The sequence below is a fragment of the Siphateles boraxobius genome, unplaced genomic scaffold (assembly GCF_051911475.1).
Source record: "Siphateles boraxobius isolate OS27281-9 unplaced genomic scaffold, OSU_SipBor_1 61, whole genome shotgun sequence".
NCBI classification, from domain to species: Eukaryota; Metazoa; Chordata; class Actinopteri; order Cypriniformes; family Leuciscidae; genus Siphateles; species Siphateles boraxobius.
The window spans coordinates 11,234,851-11,261,462 of record NW_027509188.1 but is presented as its reverse complement, the minus strand read 5'-3'; the positions used below and the strand labels follow the sequence as shown (position 1 = coordinate 11,261,462).

At 41.5% G+C, this 26,612-nt stretch overlaps 1 protein-coding gene and 1 long non-coding RNA gene across 2 annotated transcripts; both read left to right on the top strand.

Moving 5' to 3' along the window:
• Positions 1–1,553: 1,553 nt before the first annotated feature.
• On the top strand, positions 1,554–19,043 carry LOC143718454 (uncharacterized). Its single transcript, XM_077209514.1, has 5 exons — positions 1,554–1,845; positions 2,394–2,509; positions 16,963–16,998; positions 17,685–17,837; positions 18,874–19,043. Exons 2-5 carry the CDS (start codon positions 2,401–2,403, stop codon positions 19,041–19,043), a joined length of 468 nt encoding a protein of 155 aa, XP_077065629.1. The 5' UTR covers positions 1,554–1,845; positions 2,394–2,400.
• Positions 7,657–10,576, top strand: LOC143718401 (uncharacterized). Its single transcript, XR_013196367.1, has 4 exons — positions 7,657–7,728; positions 7,862–7,981; positions 8,096–8,218; positions 10,453–10,576. It is a non-coding gene; the product is annotated as an uncharacterized LOC143718401 (long non-coding RNA).
• Positions 19,044–26,612: the final 7,569 nt, after the last annotated feature.

The window sequence follows — 26,612 nt, the reverse complement described above, 5'->3', positions numbered from 1 at the left end:
CCAGGATTGTTTGAAATGATCTGTATGTCAGAAAAAGATGGAAGCAGATACAGTACATGGCGGAACTCTCCTGGAAGAGATGGATTTTTGAGTACCTGCCATTGATCCAACGGAGACAAAAATGGACAGCACTAAGAAGAAACCTTATACCTGGAGATGTTGTTCTTGTGGCAGATGCTATAGCTTCAAGAGGATCGTGGATGATGGGGAAAGTTTTGGATGTCAGATCAGATGTGAAGGGGGTTGTGCGCTCTGTCCGCCTCCAAACGAGAGGCCTGTGTCGAAGCTGTGCCTGCTGCTGGAGGCGGCGGTCTGATTACATGAACTGACTCTCTCTTTCTCTTTGTCTGCCTCTATTATTATCTTTCTTTCTCTTTTCCTTGCAGGTGCAGCAAGACATCTGTGCCTGATATATTTAAAATACATAGTGTGTAGCTCCGTTTTGAGAGTTCAGTAATTGTGAAAATGCACAATTAGGGGCCAGAGTGTTGGAGCTACATTAGTTTGCTTTCAGTATTGGTAATTTTGTCAATTAATTTATTATTATGATTTTGTTCACATTAGTAATATATTTTGTTAATGTTTCTTTGTTTGTTTGTTTGTTTGGTTAATTGTTTTTATTTATATGTTTAGTCTTTATTTTTGGTTTGTTTAATAACTACAATGTTTGATTTAGACACCTGAGGGCAGTAGTGTGCACAGGTGAAGGTAAATATAGGTAGGAAGTGGCCTGTATCCCCTGGGTGATGGGCACATGGTTTTACCAGCGCGAGAGATGCTGTATTGCTTGCTCAGTTGGAACAAATAAACCAGCCACAAACCCTGAATCCAGCCTGGAATTTGATTTTATTTCTTTCCTGCGTACATCACCTGCCCAGGGTGCTAGAAATTGTCGTTTGACGGTTTGATTTAAGTTTAATTTTCTTTTGTTTGTTGACAAATGGCCACTACACAATGACTGTGGAAACTTTAACAATTGAAAGGTTACTATGACAAAGATATCACATTCAAACAGATTTCCACCTCATGAATATGGTTGACCTGAAGAATGAAAGCTGTATCATTGGATATTTATGAACAATATCATACTCAAAGCCATGCAAAATGGTCTAAAGCTTCTGCCTACAAAATGACCGACCGAGTAAGTTTTGTTTGTGTGTGTGTGTGTGTGTGTGTGTGTTTGTGTGTTTGTGTGTGTGTGTGTGTGTGTGTGTGTGTGTGTACTTGTATTTCTTACTTTATGGGGCCCAGTGACCAGGAGCTGGGTTCCAACAACCTTGTCGGGCCCGAAATGGTGGGCCCCACACCGATTTCAATGTAAACTGCCTCAGAAGCCTCTGCTGATATGCCTCATGCTTTTTTTTCACTTTCCCCACAAGGTGATAAAAACTGGTTATGAGTGTGTATGTGTGTATGCTCTCTATCGCCCCTGTAGCTGGGAACGTGGTATTGCAGCAGATACACACTACCGCTTTAGCCAATGAGAAAGGCCCACGGAGAGGGAGGGAGGAGCCGTGTAGTTTTATTGGATGCGCCCACGCTGCACACACATTGTTACTGGGTTTTAATCTTCAATTCCTCGTGTTTTGACTCTGTTTCAACTGAAGAAACACTTCATGTAGGCTAAGCAACAGGATTCTGTAATCCTATAGTATTTAACTATACATCTGATATAGTTTAATGTGTATTTCTAGTCGTGTGAACAGAATGATGCTTAATGAAGTAAGGTTTTAAACAGATGGCTAACATTAGCTGCTAAAAGTTCACGGAGACGGCATTTTAAACCGGAAGTTCCACGCTCTTCGACTCTGAACACACGGAAAACACTCTTCATGTGAGAAACCGGTAGGTGAATTTATTTGACTTTGTACATGATATTCGTTTCAATTCTTACTCAATTTCATAGCACACCTGAATGATAGTTAATGATGTAGGATTTTATTCAGATAGATAGCTGATAATGTTATGAGCTGGTGATGCTATTTATAGATCGATAGCTGATCATGGTGGCTGCGTAAGAAGCATTTTATTGCATTACATGATAATTTGACTCCGTTGTCTTTATAGTTTTGCAAAAATCCATTAATGTATTGGTTTGCCAACGATTTCACAGACTTTTTTTAGCTCATGTTTTAATTTATCAGACATGATTGCAGATCACGTGCAGCTGACAGACTGTTTATTGATCTATTTTACAGTATTTACAAAATGGCGGAATAGATCTAACTATCATTTCTGTGTTGTTGTCTGACCTGTGCAAGGTAGGCCTACATTTAGATTTTAAACCACTGAATATTAACGTTACATTACTTGAAATTGTTAGATTTTTTTTAAGCTAATTTCCCCATGCTAATTTTTATTTATTTTTATTGTGTATGTGTAACTATTTTCAGAGACATAATGTTGAAAAGAAAGACAAGGATACGGCCTGTTGATGATACCAGGACACACATTCTGTCATTAAGGGACAAGCCTGGGTTTATGGAACGATTTATCGATAGTAACAAAGGTATGGGACAGCATATTACACATTCATTTCTTAGTACTGATCGTTTGCATACGCTTACATGATAATCCATGTCTTTGTAGTTGGAAAATTATAAATTAGCATTGGTTTTGTAAAAGTGTCCACATTGTGTGTTAATAATAGAGCCTGACCGATATATCGGCAGGCCGATATTAGGTATTTTCCTAACTATTGGTATCGGCATTTATAATGGCCGATAAATGAATATTTAAAAAAATGCGGGATGCGGTTATTCATGTCAGGGTGGCGCTGCCAATAAAACCTAAAAGCTTTCTCAAAGAACTGGCAAAAGTAATGATTATGAATACATCAAATATAGCAAGGAGACATTTTAATTGTTTATTAATAAACAAGTGTTTTCAGTCAGTGTCGCTGCAAAGATGAACTTACGACGCTGACTCGCGATCTTCAGTGAACACACCAGAGAGAAATGCACATTTCATACGGATTACATTTAGCAGAGATCAGTCTGTCTTTCATTTTGAATTTTTCTGTTTAAAAGTAGACATTTCAATATAGATATATTTCTCAGGGGCTGTATTCACAAAGAATTTTAAGGCTAAAAGTTGCTCCTAACTGGCGAATTTAGGAGCAACTCTTAAAAATAATGTCACTCCTAACTTAAGGACTCCTAATTTTTTTCACTAAGAGTAATTCACGAAGCATTTTAGCCCTATAAGTAGCACCTACGTCTGGGACAGCTTAAAAGAAGTTGAGAGGACTCCTAACTCACTAAGACCTATTCACAAAGGATTGTAGCGCATACCACCGCCTCTCGCAGTCGTCCGGGGTCCGCGACACAAGCGGGAATGCTGCATTGATCTGCAAACAAATCCTCTCCCATTCTCACGCTTAGTTTTGCTTGATATCCCAGTGCCGAATTTTACTTTGATTAATTTTTTTATTTTTATTTTTTATTTTTTTAAGCACCAACTCGGCCAGCAGCAGTAACTGATCCTGCGTCCAGTTGGGCTTTCTTTTACGTTTTGGCGACTTCATAATCCACTGTCATTCAACTATTACATTACTTCAATAAGAGCAACATTTCCTTGCTTTAAGTAGTCTATTTAGGCTAATAGGATGTCAATTAACCAAGCAAGTGTTAATGCAAGTGTTGTTTTTCATTATTAGGCAAGTGGCGGTTTTCATTGGGGTATTAGGCTACCTTAATTTAATTTAATTCACGACTTTTCTCTCTCTCTCTGCCTTTTTAGAATCACACTTAGCTGGAGCCTGCACAAACATGTCATTATATATGCATTTCGATGACATTACTATTATTATTTTGTGTAGGACACAGACATATTTAGATGTCGTAATTCCATGATTTGTTGCGTCTGTGTTATGTTCCGCATGATGGCCCTGTCATCTAACAACCAATCACCGTGATCATTGCGAGGAAACTCGTGCATGAGAACTGACGTCATCCATAGCAACGAAGACTCACTCTTAGTTTAGGAGTTGTCAATTTTCCTTACTAAGAGTAGGTCTGAAAGGCGTTGTGAATAACTTTTAAGAGAAAACTCCTAGCTAAAATATTTTAGTGCGATTTAGGAGTACTCCTAGTGGTAAGATAAAATTCTTTGTGAATACGGCCCCTGGTCTATATGCTGAGTTTCTGTTCATTTATGAGACGAGCTCCAGTTCACCCGCCGGCGCCTCCATGTCGAGATTATCTATTGTTCGCTATATTTACTTCTTATTTATTAAAGGAGAACTCCGGCGCAAAATGAACCTTTGGTCTAATAAAACATTGGTACCTAGTCAACCGTTCTCTGAGATTTGTTTTCATGATAATCGAATGTAAAGAGTTTTATCTCTAAAAACTGTTTAGCGTATAACGCTTGTAATGGGGGCATATAATACACTTCGTGTATACAGACCATACAGACAGGAGCCATCTTTGGAAAACAGTCTCGACTAATCAAACCACGAACGACGTGCTAAGTGATGTGAACTGTATGAAGTTCAGTGAACTTCTGAACTGTATGAATGGCGTTCGTGGTTTGATTAGTCGAGACTGTTTTCCAAAGATGGCTCCTGTCTGTATACACGAAGTGGACTGTCTTTATCTTTATCTTCTTATTAAACGGTCTGTACACTTACACAGTTCTCAATGCTTTGTTTTGCATGTAGGGACCCTCATTATGTTACTGTGTTCGTGTGGGGCTATTTTGAGCCTTGTTAGTGGTATAAACTAGCGATTTCTTTTTACTTATTATATGCCCCCATTACTAGCGTTATACGCTAAACAGTTTTTAGAGATAAAACTCTTTACATTCGATTATCATGAAAACAAATCTCAGAGAACAGTTGACTAGGTACCGATGTTTTATTAGACCAAAGGTTCATTTTGCGCCGGAGTTCTCCTTTAAATCCAGGCAATTGGTTGATGAAACATATATTAAAATTAAGATACAATTAATACAAAATGAAATTCACCTTAATGAAAGGCTTTGTGCTTTCTGTTTGAGGTCTCTGTGAAAGTTTTAAAGCACTTTAGTGCCGCTTTCAGAGCTTGTCACATCCGTAACATTGTTTTTTCCTCATAAATGCGAACACGAAAAATAAAAATAAAATGAATATTTTATGTTCTGTTGAGAGCCAGCCCTTCTTCATCCGGTGGGTAGTAGCCTATTACTTTTTATTTGCGCAGTGTAATTCACAGAATTGATTTCTCTGCTACCAGCCTCTGTCACGTATTGTGTGAGCTTGTGACTATTGCAAGCGCGCAGCTGAGAAGTCCTGATTATATTGTCTGCTATATTTACTTCTTATTTATTAAATCCAGGCAATTGGTTGATTAAAACATTGAGTAAAATGCGTGGCGCGAGCGACAAATCTCCGAGAGTAAACTGATGCCCCATTCTGCTTTGTAACGGGCGCTTTTACGCGTCTCGGGTAAACAGCTGTTGCGACGTGAGCAGTAACGGCCACGTCCGGTGTAGACAGTGTTGAAGCTCATTCTGACTATAACGCTAAGTTACAACATCAAGCAATATTCCAGTAATTTATATAATTATAACACTTTATATAGGGCCATTTTGCATAAGAGTAGCCTAGTTTCACATTTAGTAGCCTACATCATTTTGCTTACTAATTTAAAATAGTATAAAAGTAGGCTACTGTACATATGAAATTAAAAACGTTTTCATTATGAAATTATTAATTTTACTTTAGTAAAAAGATCTGAGTTATTCCTCCACTGGTAGAGATTAGAGGAATTAAGACTAAAAATAGAAGATAATAAGGTTTTGTCAGTGACACTTTTGATATTTATTGGTACAAGTTATGTTTTATATAATGTGACTAAATTAAAAGACAAAGTCGTTAGTGAAGATTATGCAACAGTATTTAGAATAATATAACATGCAATGCAAACTAGTTTGGTTACAGCTCAAATGTATCATTCTCATTCTATCATTCACCCTGCCTCCATTACATATCTGTGTCACACAAGTGTTTGATCACCACATTTGAGTAGGGTTGGGTACCGAAAATCGGTGCCAATAGGGAACCGGTTCCGACGTAAACGGTAGTAACCGGACCGAATAAGAACGACAATTTCGGTGCCTGACTTAATTAGGCACACGCGTGCGCGCGCGCACACACACACACACAGTCTCTTCTGTCTCGCATGCGCGCTGCCGCGCTCTTGCTCGCAAGGTATTTTTGGCAGCATTTCACATGTAAAGTTACGCGTCAGAACGCCCTCTGGGTGTGCCGATAGTCTGAATCCCATATAGAATCAAGCCAATTCATTGGCTAATGGCGCGGGCGCCGCCTCGACGCTCTTACGTCTTCATATTATGTTGGTGCGCGCCATCTGCTCCTCAGATTTCTCTGCCGAAAAAGGAAGTTGGTCGGCAGCGCGAGGAGCTTGGCAGCGTCTCGTTCCCTATTGAGAGAACATAGGTTACAGTAACCAGAGATGTTCTCTTTCATAGTTTCACTCAACGCTGCGTAGCTAAGAAGCAGTGGATTTGTAGGCTGCTGTATCACGTGCCGTTTGAACTGACGCGCTACAGCGATCTGTCACATTTCAAAGAGCCAAAACGTTATTTATTGTGTGAATCTCGTAAAAATATTGACAGAATCTGACAGCTGTGGATTTGTTCCATATCAAAAGTAACCTTCTCTGTCTTGTCTGTCGGTGTCCTCTTTGTCCGCGATTTTTCTCTGCGTGAGAAAATGGATGTGTGGCGTGAGAGCGTGTGAAAAGGGTTAATGAGTGAGAGTTGGCAGCTCTGCCTTCTAGTAATCTCTATTAATCCACATTAATCCACAGGCCACATTTGTGTCTATTTGCTGTGAAGAAAATTGAAATAGGAAGTGAAATCGAATACAACTATGGTGATTCACAATGGCCATGGCGTAAAAAGGTGAGTTGGTTATATTAGCTATACTGATTTTTTTTTTTTTTTTTTGTTGCTTAATAGCACAGCTACATCTGTTTTCTACAATTTGTATTTCATTATAAATCGTATATTAACCTGATTATCTATGCATAGCTATGTGATCTCATATGCATGATCTGTTTCTTAGAACTTTTTGTCTGATTTCCAGGGGCCAAAGCAGCAGACTTCTGTTCTAGAGACCAAAACATCCCTAACAGATCACTCTTCCCATGATGACTCCAACAAAGATGCTGTCGTCACACAGGTAAAGGAGTAACGTCGACTCTGTCATCACAATCTATTCTAGTCTCGCCCTCGTTGCGCATGTCAAGTGATCACACACACACATTTCTAGTCTAGGCTTTATGGGGCCCTCCCCTTAAACGAATGAATTCACAGTTAAGCTCAAACACACACACATTTCTAGTCTAGGCCTTATGGGGCCCTCACACACACACATTTCTAGTCTTGGCTTTATGGGGCCCTCACACACACACATTTCTAGTCTTGGCTTTATGGGGGGCTCCCCTCAAATGCTCGCTCCAATGTCAACCTAGATACACCTAGATGTACCATACCTAGATATGTTTTCTATTATTATTAATAGCGTGTCCACATGTTTGTGCTAATATTAACTCTTAATGTGTATTTATTTTGTTTAATTATATTTAGGTATTTACCATCAAAGGGTTTTCCCTAGTGAACTATCCCGAAAGTGATGAGACGGATGAGTATATTAAAGACAACCCTCCAACTCCACACTGTGATGTTGTTCGAAAGAAGACGAGGAATGGAAACATTCAGGTATGCCTCAGATACTGTACTTTAAAATGCTGCTGTTTCTATAAATGGTTCAAACGTACTTCCCCGTGACTAATTTTAATAGAATGTAAGCCAAAATGTATTACATCTTGAAATTGAAACTCCTTTTTTGCAGGTGGTTGGAGTAGCTGATTTTTCTGATCCTCTGATTGACTCAAATGAGAGTATAATAGATGAAACTGATGAGGATTCTAGTCTGCAGTCAGACAATGAAGTTGTTCCAAAAAATATTTTGGTATGTCTCTGACACTCTGGGCACATTTCTACCAAAATATTTCCCCTGTATTAGATTTCCATAGAATGTGAACAAAAATGCATAATCATACATGACATAATTCCCTTTTTGCAGATGGATAGAGTACCAGATTTTTCTGTTCCTCTTAATCAGTCAAGTGATGACAGCATGGACGAGCCTTCCACTTCTATGTCTGAAATGGCTTCACAAAGGCCGAGGAGAAACTGTCACCGCCCTGTAAGCCTAATTTTTTCATACATTATAGCACTTAATGGTTAGTGCTAACTAACGCAGTGTGGGCGGCGTCAGATGTTTAACGACATATCGCTGATCATGTTCTTCAAAACAATTTTACCCCCAAGCGAAATACAAGAACTTCGCCGTGAGTATATCGGGGCCTTTACTCTCCTCACGTAATAAGTGAAAACTTTGTTCATATTGGAACTCGATCTAACAGCTTTGTGTAACGATAAAGGTAAACATTAATAAAATACATGTTTTTTAAATATTTTTATAGCCTGTGATGCGACTAGAGAGGAGTCAAATTCACATCTCCAGAAACTTGAGCCTTAAATAGTTAATAGTCAAACTATAGTACTAGTAACTTTAGTTATTTCACTAATTTACCTGATGCTAGGGATGCTCCGATACGATATTCGTATCGGGTCCGATACTGCCATTTTTGCCGGATCGGGTATCGGTCAGACGAGGCCGATCCAAATCCGATATTGTGCGTATAGCCTACTATTCTGTGTTATTGTTAAGCCCCACAAAAGGCACAAAAACATTATAAAGCACCATAAAGTTTTCGTGCACTATATTACAAGTGTTCTTAAGCCATTATAGTATAATGTGAGATAGAAATGAACATTTAAGTCATTAAATTCAAGATCACGTAAACTTTTCCCTCCGCTGCGGCTGTCAGTCATTCTCCATTCAGCGTTCAAACAGCGCGTCGCCTTCGGTTACGAGTCAGTCAACATGATGAAACCCTCTCCAAGATGATTCAATGTTACTCTTATTATACTTGATCTGTAGATAAAGCTCTATGGTTTCGCATAAAACAACTTTATCTTGCTAGACTTTATTGCTGTAACTTAATCCTGTTACTTTCTACCGGCCGGGTGTCTGTTAGATCACAACACTGGAGTCAGCTGCACTATAATTGTTCTTCACGCGTACAGCATCATTCTGCGCTCGGGATGCGCATTAGCGCTTTGTGCCGCACTGTATTGCAGCCTTTCATAATCATAATACAGTGACGCAATGGAAGATTATTAATAGCCTTTCTTGTTCTGTTCTATCTATCATATGTTGCTGCCTCATTAAACAGCAGTGCTATACATTTAAAACATGTCTCAATTTTATAGTAGCCTATAGCTATAAAATAATTTATCTTTTTGATTTTTATCTTGTTTTTCATGAATGTATTTTACAATACAAAGAGCAATGTGTAACGTTTTACCAGATTTAGTGTTACATTCATTGTCTCTTATTTGTTTTTTTCACTAAATGTTCAGATTTTATACAATTATTGTCGAATCGTGATTTTTCTAGACTAAATTTTACTGCTGAATTATCCACTAATCTAGTTTATAATAGCATTTTTGTCATAGATTATGATCATATATTTTTTTAATTAGTTTTTATTTATAATGAAGTTGTCTGTATTAAGTAGATTGTGTTTAACCTGTTAACCTTCAAGGCCACTTTTGAAAAATCCCCAGAAATGGCATACCCAAACTTAACACACAAAAGAGTGCTTATCAGAGTTCAACACACAAAGCGTTACATAAATTCTACTTGATTTAAAAACAACTGTGTTGGTATCGGATCGGCATCGGTATCGATCGATACTTTGAATTTCAAATCAAGTCAATTGTTTCTCCAAATAATATTGATAGGGGTGTGCCTTTTTATGCTTTTCTCTATATTCTCTTGTTTTTAGGCTCTTGGTCTAATCGTTATCAACACTACGGTTCTAATCCATTTACTTGGATTAAACTTAATCTACATTTTACTTAACGCCCCTATAGAATGTATGTCATCCCAATATGCAATGGTCAGTTTATCATACTAAAGGATTAAAATGTAAGAATTCTCAAATTACTCTGTCCCATTCCAGATGTGCATGACCTTTTTTGCTCACATGAGTACAGTTTAAGAAAATAAACTTTTAGATATTGAGACATGGAATGGAAGCCGATGGTAACCAACATTTTCAAGACTTGATTAATGATAATCCATGTCGATACAATTGAAAGAAAACGCTCTGTTTTATAAATCCATGTTAAAGATGTTTCTTACAGTAGTCCATAACTGCTGGTCAAAACGAATTGTGTATTTATTTCAGTCATGTTATGAAAGGTCACTGAACAATAGTCATGCATATCAGGGATGAAGGTGAGCAAATTTCTTTTTTTTGTCTTTTTTGGGGGGACTAATCCTTTTTAACTTTTCTTTTTTGAAAGATTCAAAGGAGTCTTGTAGAATCCGATGACTCATGTTGCGATAGTGAAGATGAGTATATTCCAAATCCCAGGGAGGAAAGCAATGACAGTGACTGCAGCTTGGAGTTATCCCTGGAAAATAAAAGGAAGAATGTCAAAATGTCATCCATTAGTCAGTGCAGAAACAAGTCTTCAAGTCAGAGCCGATTTAAGTCCAGTCAGAACAAAAGTGAGTCTTCAAGTCAGAGTCGATTTAAGTCCAGTCAGAGCAGAAGATTTGAAACAAGTCATGACTCGGTACAAAGATTTCCTGATAGCCTAGAAGGAAAACACAAGGAGACGAGTGTTTCAATGACACCTGAAGAAGAGCCATCGATCTTTGTTAATCCAGTTTTAAAGAAGGAGGATGGTTCCAGAAGATATAATAAAAAACATCACTGCTTGTATTGTGGACAGGTAGTTCAGAAAATGTCAAGACACTTGTCGCGTAGACACAGCAATGTGGTTGAGGTCGCAAAGGCAATAAGCTTGCCAAAGAATTCAAAAGAAATGCGACGACAGTTGGATTTTATCCGAAACAAGGGTAACTTTGAACACAAAAATGACAGATGGACAAGAATTCATGCACTGTGTTTATTGCTATGGAATGTTCCGAAAAAGAGTGATGTGGCGTCATTTTCAGGTCCGTAATTTCAAGCCTCAGGGTAAGACATCTAAACGAGGTAAAACAAGAGTTCAAGCTTTGTGTGCATTTGCTGAACCTGCTCCAATTGGATTTAGCGGCGCGTACTGGAAGTTCTTAAGTGGTATGAATCAGGATGAGGTTGCAGTTGCTATTAAGGAAGACCGCTGCATTCTTGAGTATGGTTACAGACAGTTCAGAAAGAATGAGTATGTAATAAGCCAGCACCAATATATTCAACAAAAACAGAGAGCTTGGCAGACTGGTACTGGAAGCAAAAAAGTTGACACATGTGAAGACAATCAAAGAACTCATAAAGCCTGAAAAGTACAACCATGTTGTCTCGGCTGCAAGATGCCTAGCTGGATTCAATGGTGAAACTGGCAAATATAAACGTCCGTCTCTTGCTCGCAAAGTTGGACATGGCTTGCATGCTTTAGCCATGTTTATCAAATCTGAAGGATTGAAGATGAAAGATACACAGACTACCAAAGATGCTGAGGAATTTGCACTGCTATACTAAGAAAGTTGGAAATTTGACATTGCAAGCCAAGCGCTAACTCAGCTTAACCAGACAAAGTGGAATTCTCCTCAGATTCTACCATTCACACAAGATGTCCACAGACTTCATTTCTATTTGTCTGAGAAACAGCAGAAGCAATTGAATGCCCTGCAAGAAGAGCCTTCTCCCTTGAACTGGAAGGACCTTGCTAAAGTGACCCTGGCGCAAGTTATCCTCTTCAACCGACGAAGAGCAGGAGAAGTATCCCGAATGTCCTTGTCGGCGTTCCTGTCAAAGGATACATCAGAGACACACGCAGATGTTAACCTAGCCCTTACAGCACTTGAGCAGAAGCTTTGCAAACATTTTGTTCGGATTGCCATAGTAGGAAAGAGAGGAAGGAAAGTCCCTGTTCTCCTGACCCCGGTCATGAGAGAATCGCTCGATACTCTGACTGAAAAGCGAGAAGAATGTGGAGTACTGAGTGAAAACGGATACTTGTTTGCATTGCCTCTCTCTGTCCATTATTTGAGGGGTTCCGATTGCATTAGGCAGTTTGTGAACGAATGTGATGACATCAAACACCCCAAAGCACTAACCTCAACAAAACTTAGGAAACAGATTGCTACTCTGTCGACTGTTCTGAATCTCTCAAGACTACAGAACTTGACCAATTGGCAGATTTCCTTGGGCATAACATTGAGGTCCACAGAAAGCACTACCGCCTTCCAGAGGGCACCCTCCAGCTTGCTAAAATAAGCAAAGTTCTTCTAGCGCTGGAACAGGGACGGCTAGGAGAATACAAGGGGAAGAATCTGGATGAAATTCAGGTTGATGTGACTGGTATTAAGTTTTTTTTACTATTAAAGGGATACTCCACCGTTTTTTCATATTAAACTGTTATTCCCTTAACTAAGACGAGTTGATACATACCTCTTTCATCTCAGTGCGTGTACTTAATCGCTCTGGCGCTCCATGACACTTTGATAGCACTTAGCTTAGCCCAGTATATTCAATGGTATCTAACAGCAATGAATTTAGAAGTGACCAAACACATCAATGTTTTCCCTATTTAAAAACAGTTACACGAGTAGTTATACCTCTGCGTCCTCTGGGTGGCGACTCTTTGAGGAGGGTCGCAGCACGGCCAGTTCGGTTGTTTTCCTGCTGGTGGCCATGGAGTGATATATTTATATATATATATACGTTTTTCTGATTTAAAAATAAAGAAAAATAAGATAAAATTATGTCTGTTCTTCTGGACGCTCCGCTTTCAAAAAAACTAAGAATAAACCGTTCAGCGGCGTTCCAGAGGTTTCTTCCTCACCAATCTAATGTTCCTGAGACTGCTGGGTGGAGCAGTCTCAGTCTACTAAGCTCCTCGCAGCACAGAGTGCAAGAACGAGCATCGCCATTTGGGCTCCTCCACAATCGAAGGGGACTTGGGTGGCGGTAGCAGTCTAGCCAGTTAGAGATATGCAAGATCTTAGGACTATTTTATCTCTAAAAAAAGCTTGGACAATAGGAAGCCCTGACGCCGAGGCTATCAGGCTTCTAAAGGGTGGTCCCCTCCGGGGTAGGGATGGTTTTGAGAAAATCGTTTCTCCTCGGCGCCCTCTGGGGTGCGACTCTCTGAGGAGGGTCGCAGCGCTGCCAGTTCGGTTTTCCTGCCGGTTCGCCGTTCAGGACACCAAGGTGTCAGTGTCCCCAAACGATCCTCCGAGGGGGGTCGTAGAGCAGTCAGTTCGGTTTCCCTGCCGGTTCGCCGTTTCAGGGTGCCGAGGTGCCTGCTTTTTCCAATGATCCTCCGAGGAGGGTCGTTGGAACTAAGTTATTTAAAGGGAGGCAAGATCTGAGGACTGTCGTCATCTCTAATAAAGCTTCTGAGGGCTCCTCCGGGGCAGGGACGGTTTTGAGAAATCGTTTCTCCTCGGCGCCCTCTGGGGTGCGACTCTCTGAGTAGGGTCGCAGCGCTGCCAGTTCGGTTGTTCCCTGCCGGTTCGCCGTTCAGGGCACCGAGGTGTCAGCGTCCCCATACGATCCTCCGAGGAGGGTCGTAGAACGGTCAGTTCGGTTGTTCCCTGCCGGTTTGCCGCTTCAGGGCACCGTAGTGACTGTTCAACCAAATCCAGAGGCCAGTCTTGAGAGACTGGTTCCCCTAATAGAATTTCTGGCAGCGTGGAAACTACTGCCACATATTTCTCGGTGGGTCCTGCACACTATAGAAAAGGGTTCAGAATTCGGTTCTTGTCCGCCCAGATTTCTAGGGGTCCTCCCCACTGTGGTGGACCCCGAGCAGGCTTTGGTTATGGAGCAGGAAGTACTGACACTTCTGCAAAAGGAGCTGTAGAAGGGGTTCCTCCTCCCGGCAGACAGTCAAGGTTTTACTGCCATTACTTCATTGTTCCGAAAGAGGATGAGGGGTTGCGTCCTACTCTAGACCTGCGTCAATTAAACAGCAGGTTTCAGAATCTTAAGTTCAAAGTATGCTTACGCTAAATATGATTGTCACAGATTCAGTCCGAGGACTGGTTTGTCACAATAGACTTAAAGGACGCTTACTTATCAATCCATCCTCATCACAGGAGGTTCCTGAGGTTTGCTTTCAGGGGCGAAGCATACCAGTATCGGGTTCTTCCATTCGGCCTAGGTTATCACCCCACACCTTTTACAATATGCGTGGATGCAGCTCTGGCTCCTCTGAGATTCCAGGGCATTCGCGTATTAAATTATATCGACGATTGGTTGATTTTAGCTCAGTCCGAGCTTTTGGCAGTTCAACATCGAGATGTCGTTCTGTCCCACATAAGGAGGTTGGGGTTGCGGCTCAACACCAAAAAGAGTGTACTCCTCCCAGCTCAGAGGACCACTTTCTAGGTGTATTATGGGATTCGACAACAATGCAAGCACGACTGTCTCCTGCACGTATTTCTGCGATTCTCACAGCCGTAAAGAATGTAAAACTAGGTCAGTCACTCACTGCAAACAGTCTCTGAGACTGTTGGGGCTCATGGTAGTTGCGTCTAACGTAGTTACTTTTGGCCTTCTGTACATGAGACCCCTGCAGTGGTGGCTCGGGACCAAGGGGTTTTCTCCGAGGGGAAATCCGTTTTCGCATGATCAAGGTCACGCGGCTATGCCTTCGTGCCTCGGTCATGTGGAAGAAACCTTGGTTCCTCGCCCAGGGCCCAGTGCTGGGTGCTTCTTGTCGACGCGTCACGCTATCGACGGATGCTTCCCTCACAGGATGGGGGGCGGTCATGAGTGGCCGCTCGGTGAAAGGTCTTTGGCTGGGGCTCATGGCAGTTGCGTCCAACGTAGTTACTTTTGGCCTTCTGTACATGAGACACCTGCAGTGGTGGCTCGGGACCAAGGGGTTTTCTCCGAGGGGAAATCCGCTTTCGCATGATCAAGGTCACGCGGCTATGCCTTCGTGCCTCGGCCACGTGGAAGAACCTTGGTTCCTCGCCCAGGCCCAGTGTTGGGGGCTTCTTGTCGACGCATAATGCTATCGACGGATGTTTCCCTCACAAGTCGGGGGCAATCATGAGTGGTTGGTCTGCGAAGGGTCCGGACAACACACTGATGGTCTTGTATATCAGAGCAGATATCCTGTTGAGGCAGGGGCTGTGGCCCGGGGAATGGAGAGTTCACCCCGAGGTGGTGGAGCTTCTTAGGGAGAACTTCGGTCAAACTACAAGTCGACCTTTCGCATCGCTTGTACAATGGATTGCCCTTGTGGTTCTCCCTCACGCATCCAGCTCTGCTTGGACTGGATGTAATGTAATAGGTGTGGTTGCCGCTACACCTATACGTTTTTCCCGATATCTTTGCTCCTGGGAGCTCTGGAGTTGTGGATACTGTGGGCTCGGCCTCTGAGGGGGCCCAGCTCATAGATTCAGGTTTCTCGATCGAGGTCGTGGAGACCATACTCCAGTCTAGAGCTCCCTCCACGAGAAGACTAATATGCTGTTCTCTGCCTGGTGCAGAGAACGCCATCTGAATCTCGTTTCTGCCCTGTTGGTACAGTACTTGATTTCCGTAATGAATGTTTCTTTGCTGGGCTATCTCTGAGGAGAGATCCTTAATTTCGTCTTCTCCGTGGTACATGAGGCTGAGGCCTGCACGTACTTGGATTTGCACCTGGTTGGTGGTAGTATTTCTTCACCCCAGATCGGGTTGTATTTCTAGGTCCCTACTAAATGTGCGGGTCATTTGTGCTCCAGGCCTTCTGTCCTCCACCTTTAATACCCCAGATCAGGAAAATCTTAAATCTGTTATGCCCTGTCCGGGCTTTGGATGCTTAGGTCCACAGAGCTGCTCAGTGGCGTTTATCAGAACAATTATTTGTCTGCTTCGGGTAACCTAAGATAGGTTGCCCTGCATCTAAACAGATAATGAGCAAGTGGGTAGTTGAGGCTATCTCACTTGCTTATGAAGCGGCCGGACAGCGTTCACCTGTGGCTGTTCAGGCCCATTCTACAAGGAGTATGGCTGCCTCTAGGCTTTAATTTCGGGTGTTTCCCTTCAGGATATTTGTAATGCGGCAGGCTGGTCCTCACCTCATACATTTGTCAGATTTTATGACCTACACCTCTCCACTCCCGGGGCTAGGTTGCTTGCTTCTAGTGTGCGCAAGGACTTCACACAGAACGGGCATTTGTCTTATGGCGTAGTGGGTATGGGGTTCCCACCGCGTCTCAACGCAGCTCGAGTTCCCTTGAAAGGGAACGTCTCAGGTTACGTATGTAACCCTGGTTCCCTGAGAGGGAACGAGACGCTGCGTTCTCCTGCCATACTTCCTGCATGCCCTGATCGACTTGCTTCAGGCTTTTTCAGAAGCTGTCGCGGTCTGTTTTCTGGTGTGCTTTATAGCTTCCTGGTCTATGACGTCACCGCCTATGACGTCTCGCTCTTCCATTGGACTGCTTATACACGTGCTTCACGACGCAATCACGCATAGCGTTCCCACCGCGTCTCAACGCAGCGTCTCGTTCCCTCTCAGGGAACCAGGGTTACATACGTAACCTGAGACGTTTAATATGAAAAAACTGTGAAGTATCCCTTTAAGGAAAGTTAAAAAGCACAGCATTGTCCATCTATAAATCGTTCTCTTTTAGAATAGCAGATAGTATTTGATAAGTAATAGAATAGAATTGATTATAACAGAGTTGAAGTATTTGACCTCAACATACTGAAGAAGAGGGCAGGTTTTATTGTTATAATGTGACTAACTTGATAATTTTATTCTATTCAGCTATTTATGTAGCCATTTTGTATACTCTTGACAGATTGATTGCAGTTTCAGGTTTACAGCTCATTCATATTCTATTACTTGCTGTTTTAGAGACTGTTGACATGGATGGGTGTTCACAAGAGGAAGGTATGTTTGTATGATTTAAAAAAAAAATTGGTTATGAAAGATCTCTCATTTAAATTAGACAATTAAATGTAGATGTTATTGCACAATCATTACAGGATTGCACATATTTGGATGTTGCATTAATATAACCTTTTAGTTTAAATTAATAGTAGACATGTTTTTGACATGCTGCCTGTTGCATGTGGGTAATGTTTGACATTGTTTCCAGTTGATTGTGTGGCACAGTAAGCTACACCACAGGTATAGTTATCCAAAGGTAGTTGATCTCCACAACAATTGTGTCCTTTAGCAAAATGATTCATCCCATTGCTCCAGGGCTATTGCCACTGTAATGTGTTCTGTAAGTTGCTTTGGGGAGAAAGTATCTGCCAAGGGCATACATTTAAATTGTCCTCCCAGTGTGAATGCAAGTCTAATTTAAACCGGCTCTCTCTACCACTGTATTGTAGAATTATGGAAACCATGTGTAATTTGTTGTTCAACTAGATTTGTTTAGCGCTTTTCACAATACATATCATCTGCAAGACTCGTGCCATATACTGAATATTTATAAACTTGTACTGTTGATCATTGCTTTTTATGTCACCATGACACAAATGTTATGCATAATTGATCCTTAGTTTATATTGTGATTTGTATTTTTCCTCAAACTTTTTTTTTTTTGCACTCAGATGACTTTATTCCAGACGTAAAGGAGCCTGAAGTTGAGGACAGTGTGGCATCCACACAAGAACCTACATCCACACAAGAACCTACATCCACACAAGAACCTACATCCACACAAGAACCTACTTCCACGCTGCATTCCCAATACCAGAGAAAGTCGGCAAAAAAGAGAGGTGAGCTTAGAAATGTTAAGTGGATTGATTTGTCCCGTTCGTCTTGAAGACACAAAGCTTTATTCTGAATTATATTATTTTATCAAATCTTTACTTTTGATCACTGCACATTGATAGCTGTCACAATAGGTTTTGTTTACACAGTCTAATATTCTGATTATAGTTGATTTACAACCTCAAACCTGAATGAGTTTGTTTCTTCTGCTGAAAATAGAAGACATTTTAAAGAATCTGGGTAACCAGACAGTTGATGTCACCAATGACTTCTATAGTATTTTTTTCCTACTATGAACGTCATTGGTGCCGTCAACTCTCTGGTTACCCACATTCTTTAAAATGTTCAGCAGAAGAAAGAAACTCATACAGGTTTGGAACAGCATTATGGTGAGTAAATGATGACAGAATTTTGGGGTTAAGCATTTTCATTATATGATCAAAAGATAAATTTAACTCTATAACGATTTGCTTGGATTTCATCAAAAGTGTGGGATGCACAAAGGGAAGATTTTGCGTTTACACAAGTTTTAATATATTCATCTGCATATCATTTCCATATGCATATTCCCATCGATGTGAGACTCCTGTGTTTAACAGGACAATACATAAAATATGAGATAGAGACTGTAAAAATCGAGTATCTTTGCCTTGTTTTTAAAATAAAAATGTCCGTACAACAAAGTATATTTGCCAAAATTGTATAAAATACTTTTAAGTAGACGGTCTACTAATGCTGTAATGAGAGTTAGTTGACATGTAGGTGCAATGTTACTCCGTTAACAGAATGTCTAAAGGGGACCATCAAAATAAAGTGCTACCACACCTTTTACTGGATTGCACTGATTTATTATTATTATTAGTCAAATGTTTTATTCAGAAACAAACTAAGAGTACTTTTAGCCTCTGAACCAAGTCAATATGGCAATGAATGACCTGTGTGATCAATACAATAGTCTTTCAGTTCAGATTAAGGTTTAAAAATCCTAAACTTAAGACATTAACCTAAACTTAATAACATGTTCTTTTTATGTTTACTTAGGTAAAGAAACTGCTGTCAAAAGAAGCTGGACAACAGATGAATGTGCGGCAGTAGAAAGACACCTAAGGAAATTCATTGTGAGGAGCCAAGTTCCAGGGAAAAAGGACTGTCAGCGCTGCGTTGATGCAGAAGCTCAAGCTTTAGGAAATCGAGACTGGAAAGTACAGTGAAATACAGGTAGCTCAACTTATTGGATGCCTTCCCACTAGCATTTACATCGGGATATACATTCTAAGTGTTTTCAACAGTTTACATGTAGTTGTTTTCATTGTATTATCCTCTTAAAGGGTTAGTTGTCATTTACTCTTCTTTGTCATTTCAAACACATAAGAAATTAGTTCATCTTTGGAACATAAAATATGTTTTGAATGAAACCTGAGAGATTTCTGTTCCCTCCATTGTTTGCATTGCCTCTCTCTGTCCATTATTTGAGGGGTTCCGATTGCATTAGGCAGTTTGTGAATGAATGTGATGACATCAAACACCCCAAAGCACTAACCTCAACAAAACTTAGGAAACACATTGCTACTCTGTTCATCCTAAACTTTCAAGCTTCAGAGCATTTATAACGTAGAAGTAATCCATGTGGTTTAATCCCTGTTTTATAATTTGAATGCGCTCTCACTTAATCCACCCACTTAACATTATCCAACAATTGCAATAACTGTGAACTGGACTTTGCATTGATGCAGCACACACAATTATACACATTTTCTGGTTAATAGTGATTCTTTGCCTCGTATGCCCTTTTCCTTGTTTGTTATATATTGCTCTGCCCTGTTTTAGTGCTATTGTTGATCTCACTTAATCAATCTATTATTCATATTCTCCACCAATGCAATAATTCAATTCAATTCAATTCAAATTTATTTGTATAGCGCTTTTCACAATACACATTGTCTCAAAGCAGCTTTACAGAAAGTGCATTTCGGAAATGTACATAGAAAAATACAGTTAGTTAATCAAGTAGTAATTTATGGCCCAACATATCGCCGGCTTTGAGTCGTCTCTTCACAGGCGTTGGGGCATCTGAAGTCTCCGTGAGAGGCTGTTATAACTACTCCAGGAATCATTATAGTTATAGATGGCTTGGATGAAGCTGTTTAACGCATGGATGTTCTTCTGATCTTGTTTGGGTTCTTTAGTCTGCTCGTCTACATGGTTACTCGTCTGTCCGGTTCGTCATGGCTTCTCCATGACTTCTGTAAATTTGCTCTAGCGAACTAATTCACAAACTAAACCTCAACCCAACATAACAAAAATTCTACTAAAACTCTACTCGCTTTTCGGGTCCTAAGATTTTAAACTCAATAGTTTGTCCAACCTCTTAGATGAGTTCTGACCAATTAGGCACTGTCTTTATTTGGGAGGTGGCGTTCTCTTCACCTCTCATCGTAAATCATGCGTTATCTGTGATCTCCTTACTTCTCCAGCTCTAGCAGAGAGTAAAAATGGTACAGTTTAGACATGATTCCTATTATAAGAACACAACATATTTTACACAGATTTCAATCAAGCCATATTCTGTATCAAGAACATATGATCGTACTGATAGGAAACAAGACACACTTTCATTCAAACATCTAATAGTTATAACAATTACATGACTTGTATGTGATCTAAGCATAATAGACACATACAGAGGTGGTAGATACAATATAGGATTATGTAGTTGAACAATGTTTGATTAGAAGTCCGTCAATAATTGTTTTGGGATGATTTTATGTATTTTTATATGTAAAATCTCAGTCTCTGTGGTTTTAAGAGATTCCAACCAGGGGAATTCAGAGGAGGAGGTCTGTTTTAAATAATTTGTCATGGGTTCAAACAACCTCTGCCGTTATCTTGGTGGGTTCTGAGCCGTGCCATCACTGAACCAATCAGTCTTTTCCGAACTATCTAACTTTGACCAGTTCTTCCTCTATTTAGGCTCGTCTCTTTGAAGCTTGCAGGGCAATAAAGTCGTTTTGTAGACCAGCTGGAGCTGGAATCTTTACGGTTCTGGAATGTTGATTTGGGGTCTGGGGTGTTGAGTTCTGTGTGGAATTCTGTTTCAGAATCAGAATTTGAATGAATCGCATGGAGGATTCATTTGTGTTTGGTTCGACCTCAATTCCTACACCGATTATCTTTGTATCCGATTGGAATCTGATCTAAAATGATGTCCACACTGTGTATAGCAACTGTTCAGCTCCGAGTTGTGTGTTCATGCAGCTCTTTGGCAATATGGCAATGATGTTGCGTTGATGGAGGGGTTTACATTTGCAATAGAGATGTTGTCTTATTTAAATTGTACAACATGTAAATGTGTATCCGCCACGCTGGACTCCTGCGTCTCGAGCTGCAGAACTGAAGGATGGTATGCACAGCTTTATTTACGCGCTCTTATCTGCGCCTGTTTCAAAAATAATAATTTCTGCTTGTCTGGCACTTTGCAACAACACAGCCTTGTTTCAGCAGCGGCTTTCAGCATGTTCCCTATAACAACGTATGACGTTTACATTTTACGTGGTGTGAGAAAGTCACATACCACGCGAAATCCGATCAGAGCGTTAAGACTGAAGCGGATTTCCTGATATGTGATTTGAATACGATTTCAAACCACGTATGGATGTAGCTTGAAACGGATTTCATGTGCTTTTTTGGACTGACAATCCGAACGTAGCTTATGTCGGGATAAGGAATAGAAGGAAGAATAGCGGTAAGGGCTAGAGAAGCTAACGTTAGCTCGTTCGGATCTTTACCTCATATTAACTTTAGTTTGTCAAAATCCCTCGCTCTTTCTTACTTGCTAAGCCCTTCTCTATATGATTTTGCAGCTTCCATGTGTTTTTTCCATAGTTTAGATATCATAAATTAGTGTAACAATGTGTTCAGTAGTACATAAACAGTACAATCCATGCTGTTGTTTACATCCGAGTATCTCCAACATCCGGGTAACTGACCAAATCGTGACGTAGGTGCAAACACTCTATTGGGCCTAATTTATTTTCCCGTTTATTGAGTGCACGCTATCTAACCACTGACTAATACAACAGCAACACAACACTTGAGCATGATCACGACACCGGTCATCATCCAATCACAGCCCACACTCACGCGCATCAGATCATACGAATAACAAACTCTATATTGAATGAATCATTCTTTTGGGACAAATCATTGTTTGATTTGCGAACAGAATCCTCTGCTGTCTGGTCGCTTTCACTGTACGGGAAGCTTTTAAATTTTTAATTAAATCCGCCAGTAGGGGGCGGCAAGTCACTGTCTTTATGAGCGAGTCATCGAGTCATTTATTCATCAGTGGCTGTAATTATGAATGAATCAATTGACTCTCACGATTTGTTCAAAGGCTCAGATTCGTTCTCAAACACTGTTGTGTGCTGCAGTTCTGCTATGGCTCTCGTTGGAGCTATTGTTTCGTTGCAAAAAATACGGACAATACAGTTTTTAAAATGAACATCTCTTAATATTAATACCTATCGTTTGTTGAACTGTTGTATAAAATCAATGTCACATTTGAAAGTCATGTGGATATTTGTATAATGTGATCAACATTAAACACAGGAACACAGGGTCTGTTATTGTATCGAAGAGAGTTTGAATCTTAAATTGATCTCTATGCACATAGGTCTGTGTCTATTTGTTATTTGTGCTAGTAAGTGCTAAATCCCCACTTTTACAAAGGTACATTGTCGAGAACGGCAGTATAGCGTGATTTGCCATGGCAGCTTAATCTGCAGGAAACATAGGCATATACATGCTGATCATAAACACGCACATCATATACATGCTGATCGTATACGCGCTAAACATATACACTGATCATATAAACTCTAAACATATACACACTGATCATATACACGCTGATCATATACTCGCTGATCATATACACTCTAAACATATACACGCTGATCATAAACACGCTGATCATATAAACTCTAAACATATACACACTGATCATATACACGCTGATCATATACACGCTGATCATATACACTCTAAACATATACATGCTGATCATATACATGCTGAAATACATGCTAAGTTTTAATATTATTTTAAGGTGGAATAGACTTGAATGAACAGCAAAATTCAACTGTCCCCATTGTTTTAAAAAGTAAGAATGGAAAGCACAATAAGGCATTAGCATGAGCGCCTCCAGCTAGCCAGGCCTTTCTACTGTACAGCTCTAAGAGAAGCCTCGCACTGCTTCCCTTTAACTAGCCTGTCGTCGTCTAGCTGATGACTATTACTAAGCGGAAGTTGAGAGTAGTGATGTGACATTTGAACCGAGGCGTTGGAGCTTGTGTCAAGAGAAAATGTGCGTGCCAGATGAAGCTGCGATTCGAGGCTTGGGTTGTTAACGTGGAAATCACGTGACTAATGACAAACGAGGTTTGTGTGGTGGATACATCATCGGTTCGGTCTGAGTGTCGTTTCTGGATAAAAGGGGTTCGAAACTCATGCCACCTTGTGGCTGTTGTCAGGAGTAGTAAGCATAGGTGTAGTAGTGTCAGAGAGTTAGAGAACTCTCATTGTCATTGTCGTTATTGTGTCACAGGTGTTAGGGCTGTATATTATGACATTACTGGTTAGAATACTTAAAGTATATTGTTATTATTAATTATAGTAGCTATATTATAGTCTTGTTATTTTAATTAGATAAGCTTACTTGACTTTTTGTTTTGGATTGCCCTTTTGGATTTGTTTGCTTTTTGCGACTCTTCCTTTTTCCTGGTAATGGAGTCAGCTAGAAAGAGGAGATCCTCCCCCATCTGACCTCAACAGAAGCATCAGTATCCTCATTTATACCAGCTGGCACTGGCATTGTTATGTTCCTGCATCCTCTGTTCCCCGTGAAAGGATCTTTTCCAAGGCTGGAGAAGTTTTTGTCCAAGAATAGGAATCGTTTAAACCCCAACACACTTGAAAAATTCTGTTTCTCAATAAAAGTCTATTGTAATCCTTCCTTCACCCACCCACCCACCCACCCCAAACTGCAGTGTTTCAGTTTGCTCCTCTATATCCCCAGTCCCATTGTGGCAGTGAAGAGAATCTGTGCCACGACATCTGGTTGTTTTAATTTCACTTCCCCTTTTTTTTTGCGTGAATGGGTGGAGTAGTTAAATTAGTAATGGGAGAAAATTGGATATAAGGAAGTGTGTCGTATCATGTCGGCGCGTCATCCGTTGTGTGTATTGAGGAGTTTGCCAGTGTGATCGTGATGGATTACTGGGGGAAAGACGGCCGCTTGTCAGCTGATGCTTCCTGTGGTTGAGGTCTGGTGCATCACGAAGCGTTGCACATCCAGGCTGACTGATGTTGAGCTGTTCTAAAAGACAAGTCAAGCTGCTTATCCGCCTATCTTGGTGTCAAAGATGACACGCGATCCTCTCTAACTGCCTCTAATACGCAAACGTGGTCAGTACCACTGCGCCGCCATTACACACATTACTACACACGCACACACCCACTCGCATACCTTTAACTTTCGCACATTCTGTATGCTTAATTTTGTTTTCATAGTTGTTGCTGCCTGTTAAAATTTATTGTTTGATGTTGTGTGATTTACGACGAAATGAATGAGATATTTCTCAAATGTTTACTTTTTTCTCTTTTCCTTTTATGGACAATTTGTGAATGAATGTGGACACGAATCTGCAAACGTGAATTAGCATGACGCGGGCTTTCTGCATGGATTTCACTTTGAGATCAACTACCGCCAGTGTTAAACTTTATTTTCTCTTTGTTTTTGTTTTTTTGTGTAACTATGAACCATTTAATTGGCAAATAAATATCCCTTGTGAACGTCCCGGGTTACGTATGTAACCCTAGTTCCCCGAAGGGACGGACGCTGCGTGAAATCGCAGTGGGAACGCCCTCAGCGTGACGCGTCTGAAGCATGAATGAAATCAGTCAATGGAGAGAATGAGCGTACGGCGAGTGACGTCATCGACCAGGAAGCTATAAATATCCCCTGAGTACACAACACGCCAGCTTAAAAGTTACTGAAGCAGCGACCCAAGGGGATGCCGAGAGTATGGCAGGACACGCAGCGTCCGTCCCTTCGGGGAACTAGGGTTACATACGTAACCCGGGACGTTCCCCTTCAGGGACTACTGCTGCGTGAAATCGCAGTGGGAACGCAATACCCACATCCCCATACGACCAAATCCCCGTCGTGTGTCATTAGGAGACACAAACCGACGAGAGAACCTGAGCCCCGGGAGTGGAGCTAAGATCGAGGGAATAAAATCTAACGAAAGTGTGCGGTGAGGACCAGCCTGCCGCATCACAAACGTCCTGAAGAGAAGCTCCTGAAAGAAGTGCTGTAGAAGCAGCCATACTCCGGGTGGAATGAACCCTTACAGCCAAAGTGAAGGCTGATGGGCCGAACCATAAGCAAGTGGGATGGCCTCGACCACCCACTTGCTCATCCTTTTTCTAGATGTAGGACACCCTTTCTTAGGTGACCCAAACAGACGAACATTTGTTCCGATCTCCTCCACAGGGCAGCTCTGTGGACGTAAGCATCAAAACCCAAACTGGGCACAGCAAATTAATTTTCTCCTGGTCTGACGTCAGAAAAGGCGGAGGACAGAAAACCTGCAGAACTATAGGTCTAACTGAAACAGTTGGAACCTTAGGAACATAACCTGGTCTCGGAAAGAGAAAGGCCTTAACCAACCAGGAGCAAATTCCAGGCACGAGGGAGCCACCGAAAGTGCTTGAATATCTCCAATTCTTTTTAGAGATGAGATAGCGAGAAGAAGGATAGTCTTTAGAGTAAGAAACTTTTCCGAAACTTCCTCGATGGGCTCGAAAGGAGCAAGGGAGAGACCTTCTAAGATGACGGCCAGATCCCAAGCTGGTACCCTTGTGCGAACTGCAGGCCTCAGCCTCAAGGTGACACGAAGGAAGCGAGACATAAGCGGGTGTTTCCCGAGGGAACCTCCACTTGAAGGGGTGTGGTAAGCAGCTAAGGCCGCCACATACACCTTCAGTGTGGAGTGGGATAACCCTGTGGAGAGACGGTCCTGCAGGAAATCCAGGACTGTACCAACCGGGCAGTTAACTGGGTCCTGCTGGCGCTCTCCACACCAAGAGGTGAAAAGTTTCCACCTCGCGGCATATAACTTCCTCGTGGAGGGAGCTCTGGATCGGAGGATGGTCTCAACGACCTCAGCCGAGAGACCAGAATCTATGAGCTGGGCCCCCTCAGAGGCCAAGCCCACAGCCTCCATAGCTCTAGACGGGGGTGAAAGATCGACCCACTCGCCTGAGAGAGCAGATCTCTCCTGATCGGTATCTCTAGGGGAGAGCCGTTGAGGAGAGACACTAGGTCCGCAAACCATACCCGGGCCGACCAGAACGGGGCTATTAGCAGGAGACTGAGCCCGTCCCGGCGAACCCTCTCCAGAACTCCTGGGAGCAGAGCGATCGGGGGAAAAGCGTACAAGCGTGACCTCGGCCACGGATGTACCATCGCATCCAACCCCAGCGGGGCTGGATGGCTGAGAGAGAACCACAGCGGGCAGTGTGATGTTTCTCGAGAAGCAAATAGGTCTACCTCGGCAAGACCGAAATGTTTCCATAGGAGTTCCACCACCTCGGGGTGAAGACTCCATTCCCCGGGCCTCGGCCCCTGTCTTAACAGGATGTCTGCCCCCTGATTTAAATACCCCGGGAGATAAAAGCTCTCAGAGAAAGAATTTTCCCCTGGGACCATAGAAGGA

What these genes read in the sequence shown, in the direction of transcription:
- LOC143718454 (XM_077209514.1), top strand. Translation starts at nt 2,401, where the DNA reads ATGTTGAAAAGAAAGACAAGGATACGGCCTGTTGATGATACCAGGACA. An exon ending in ATTTATCGATAGTAACAAAG is followed by an intron (nt 2,510 to 16,962) that starts GTATGGGACAGC and finishes TTGCTGTTTTAG; the next exon opens with AGACTGTTGACATGGATGGG. An exon ending in AAAGTCGGCAAAAAAGAGAG is followed by an intron (nt 17,838 to 18,873) that starts GTGAGCTTAGAA and finishes ATGTTTACTTAG; the next exon opens with GTAAAGAAACTGCTGTCAAA.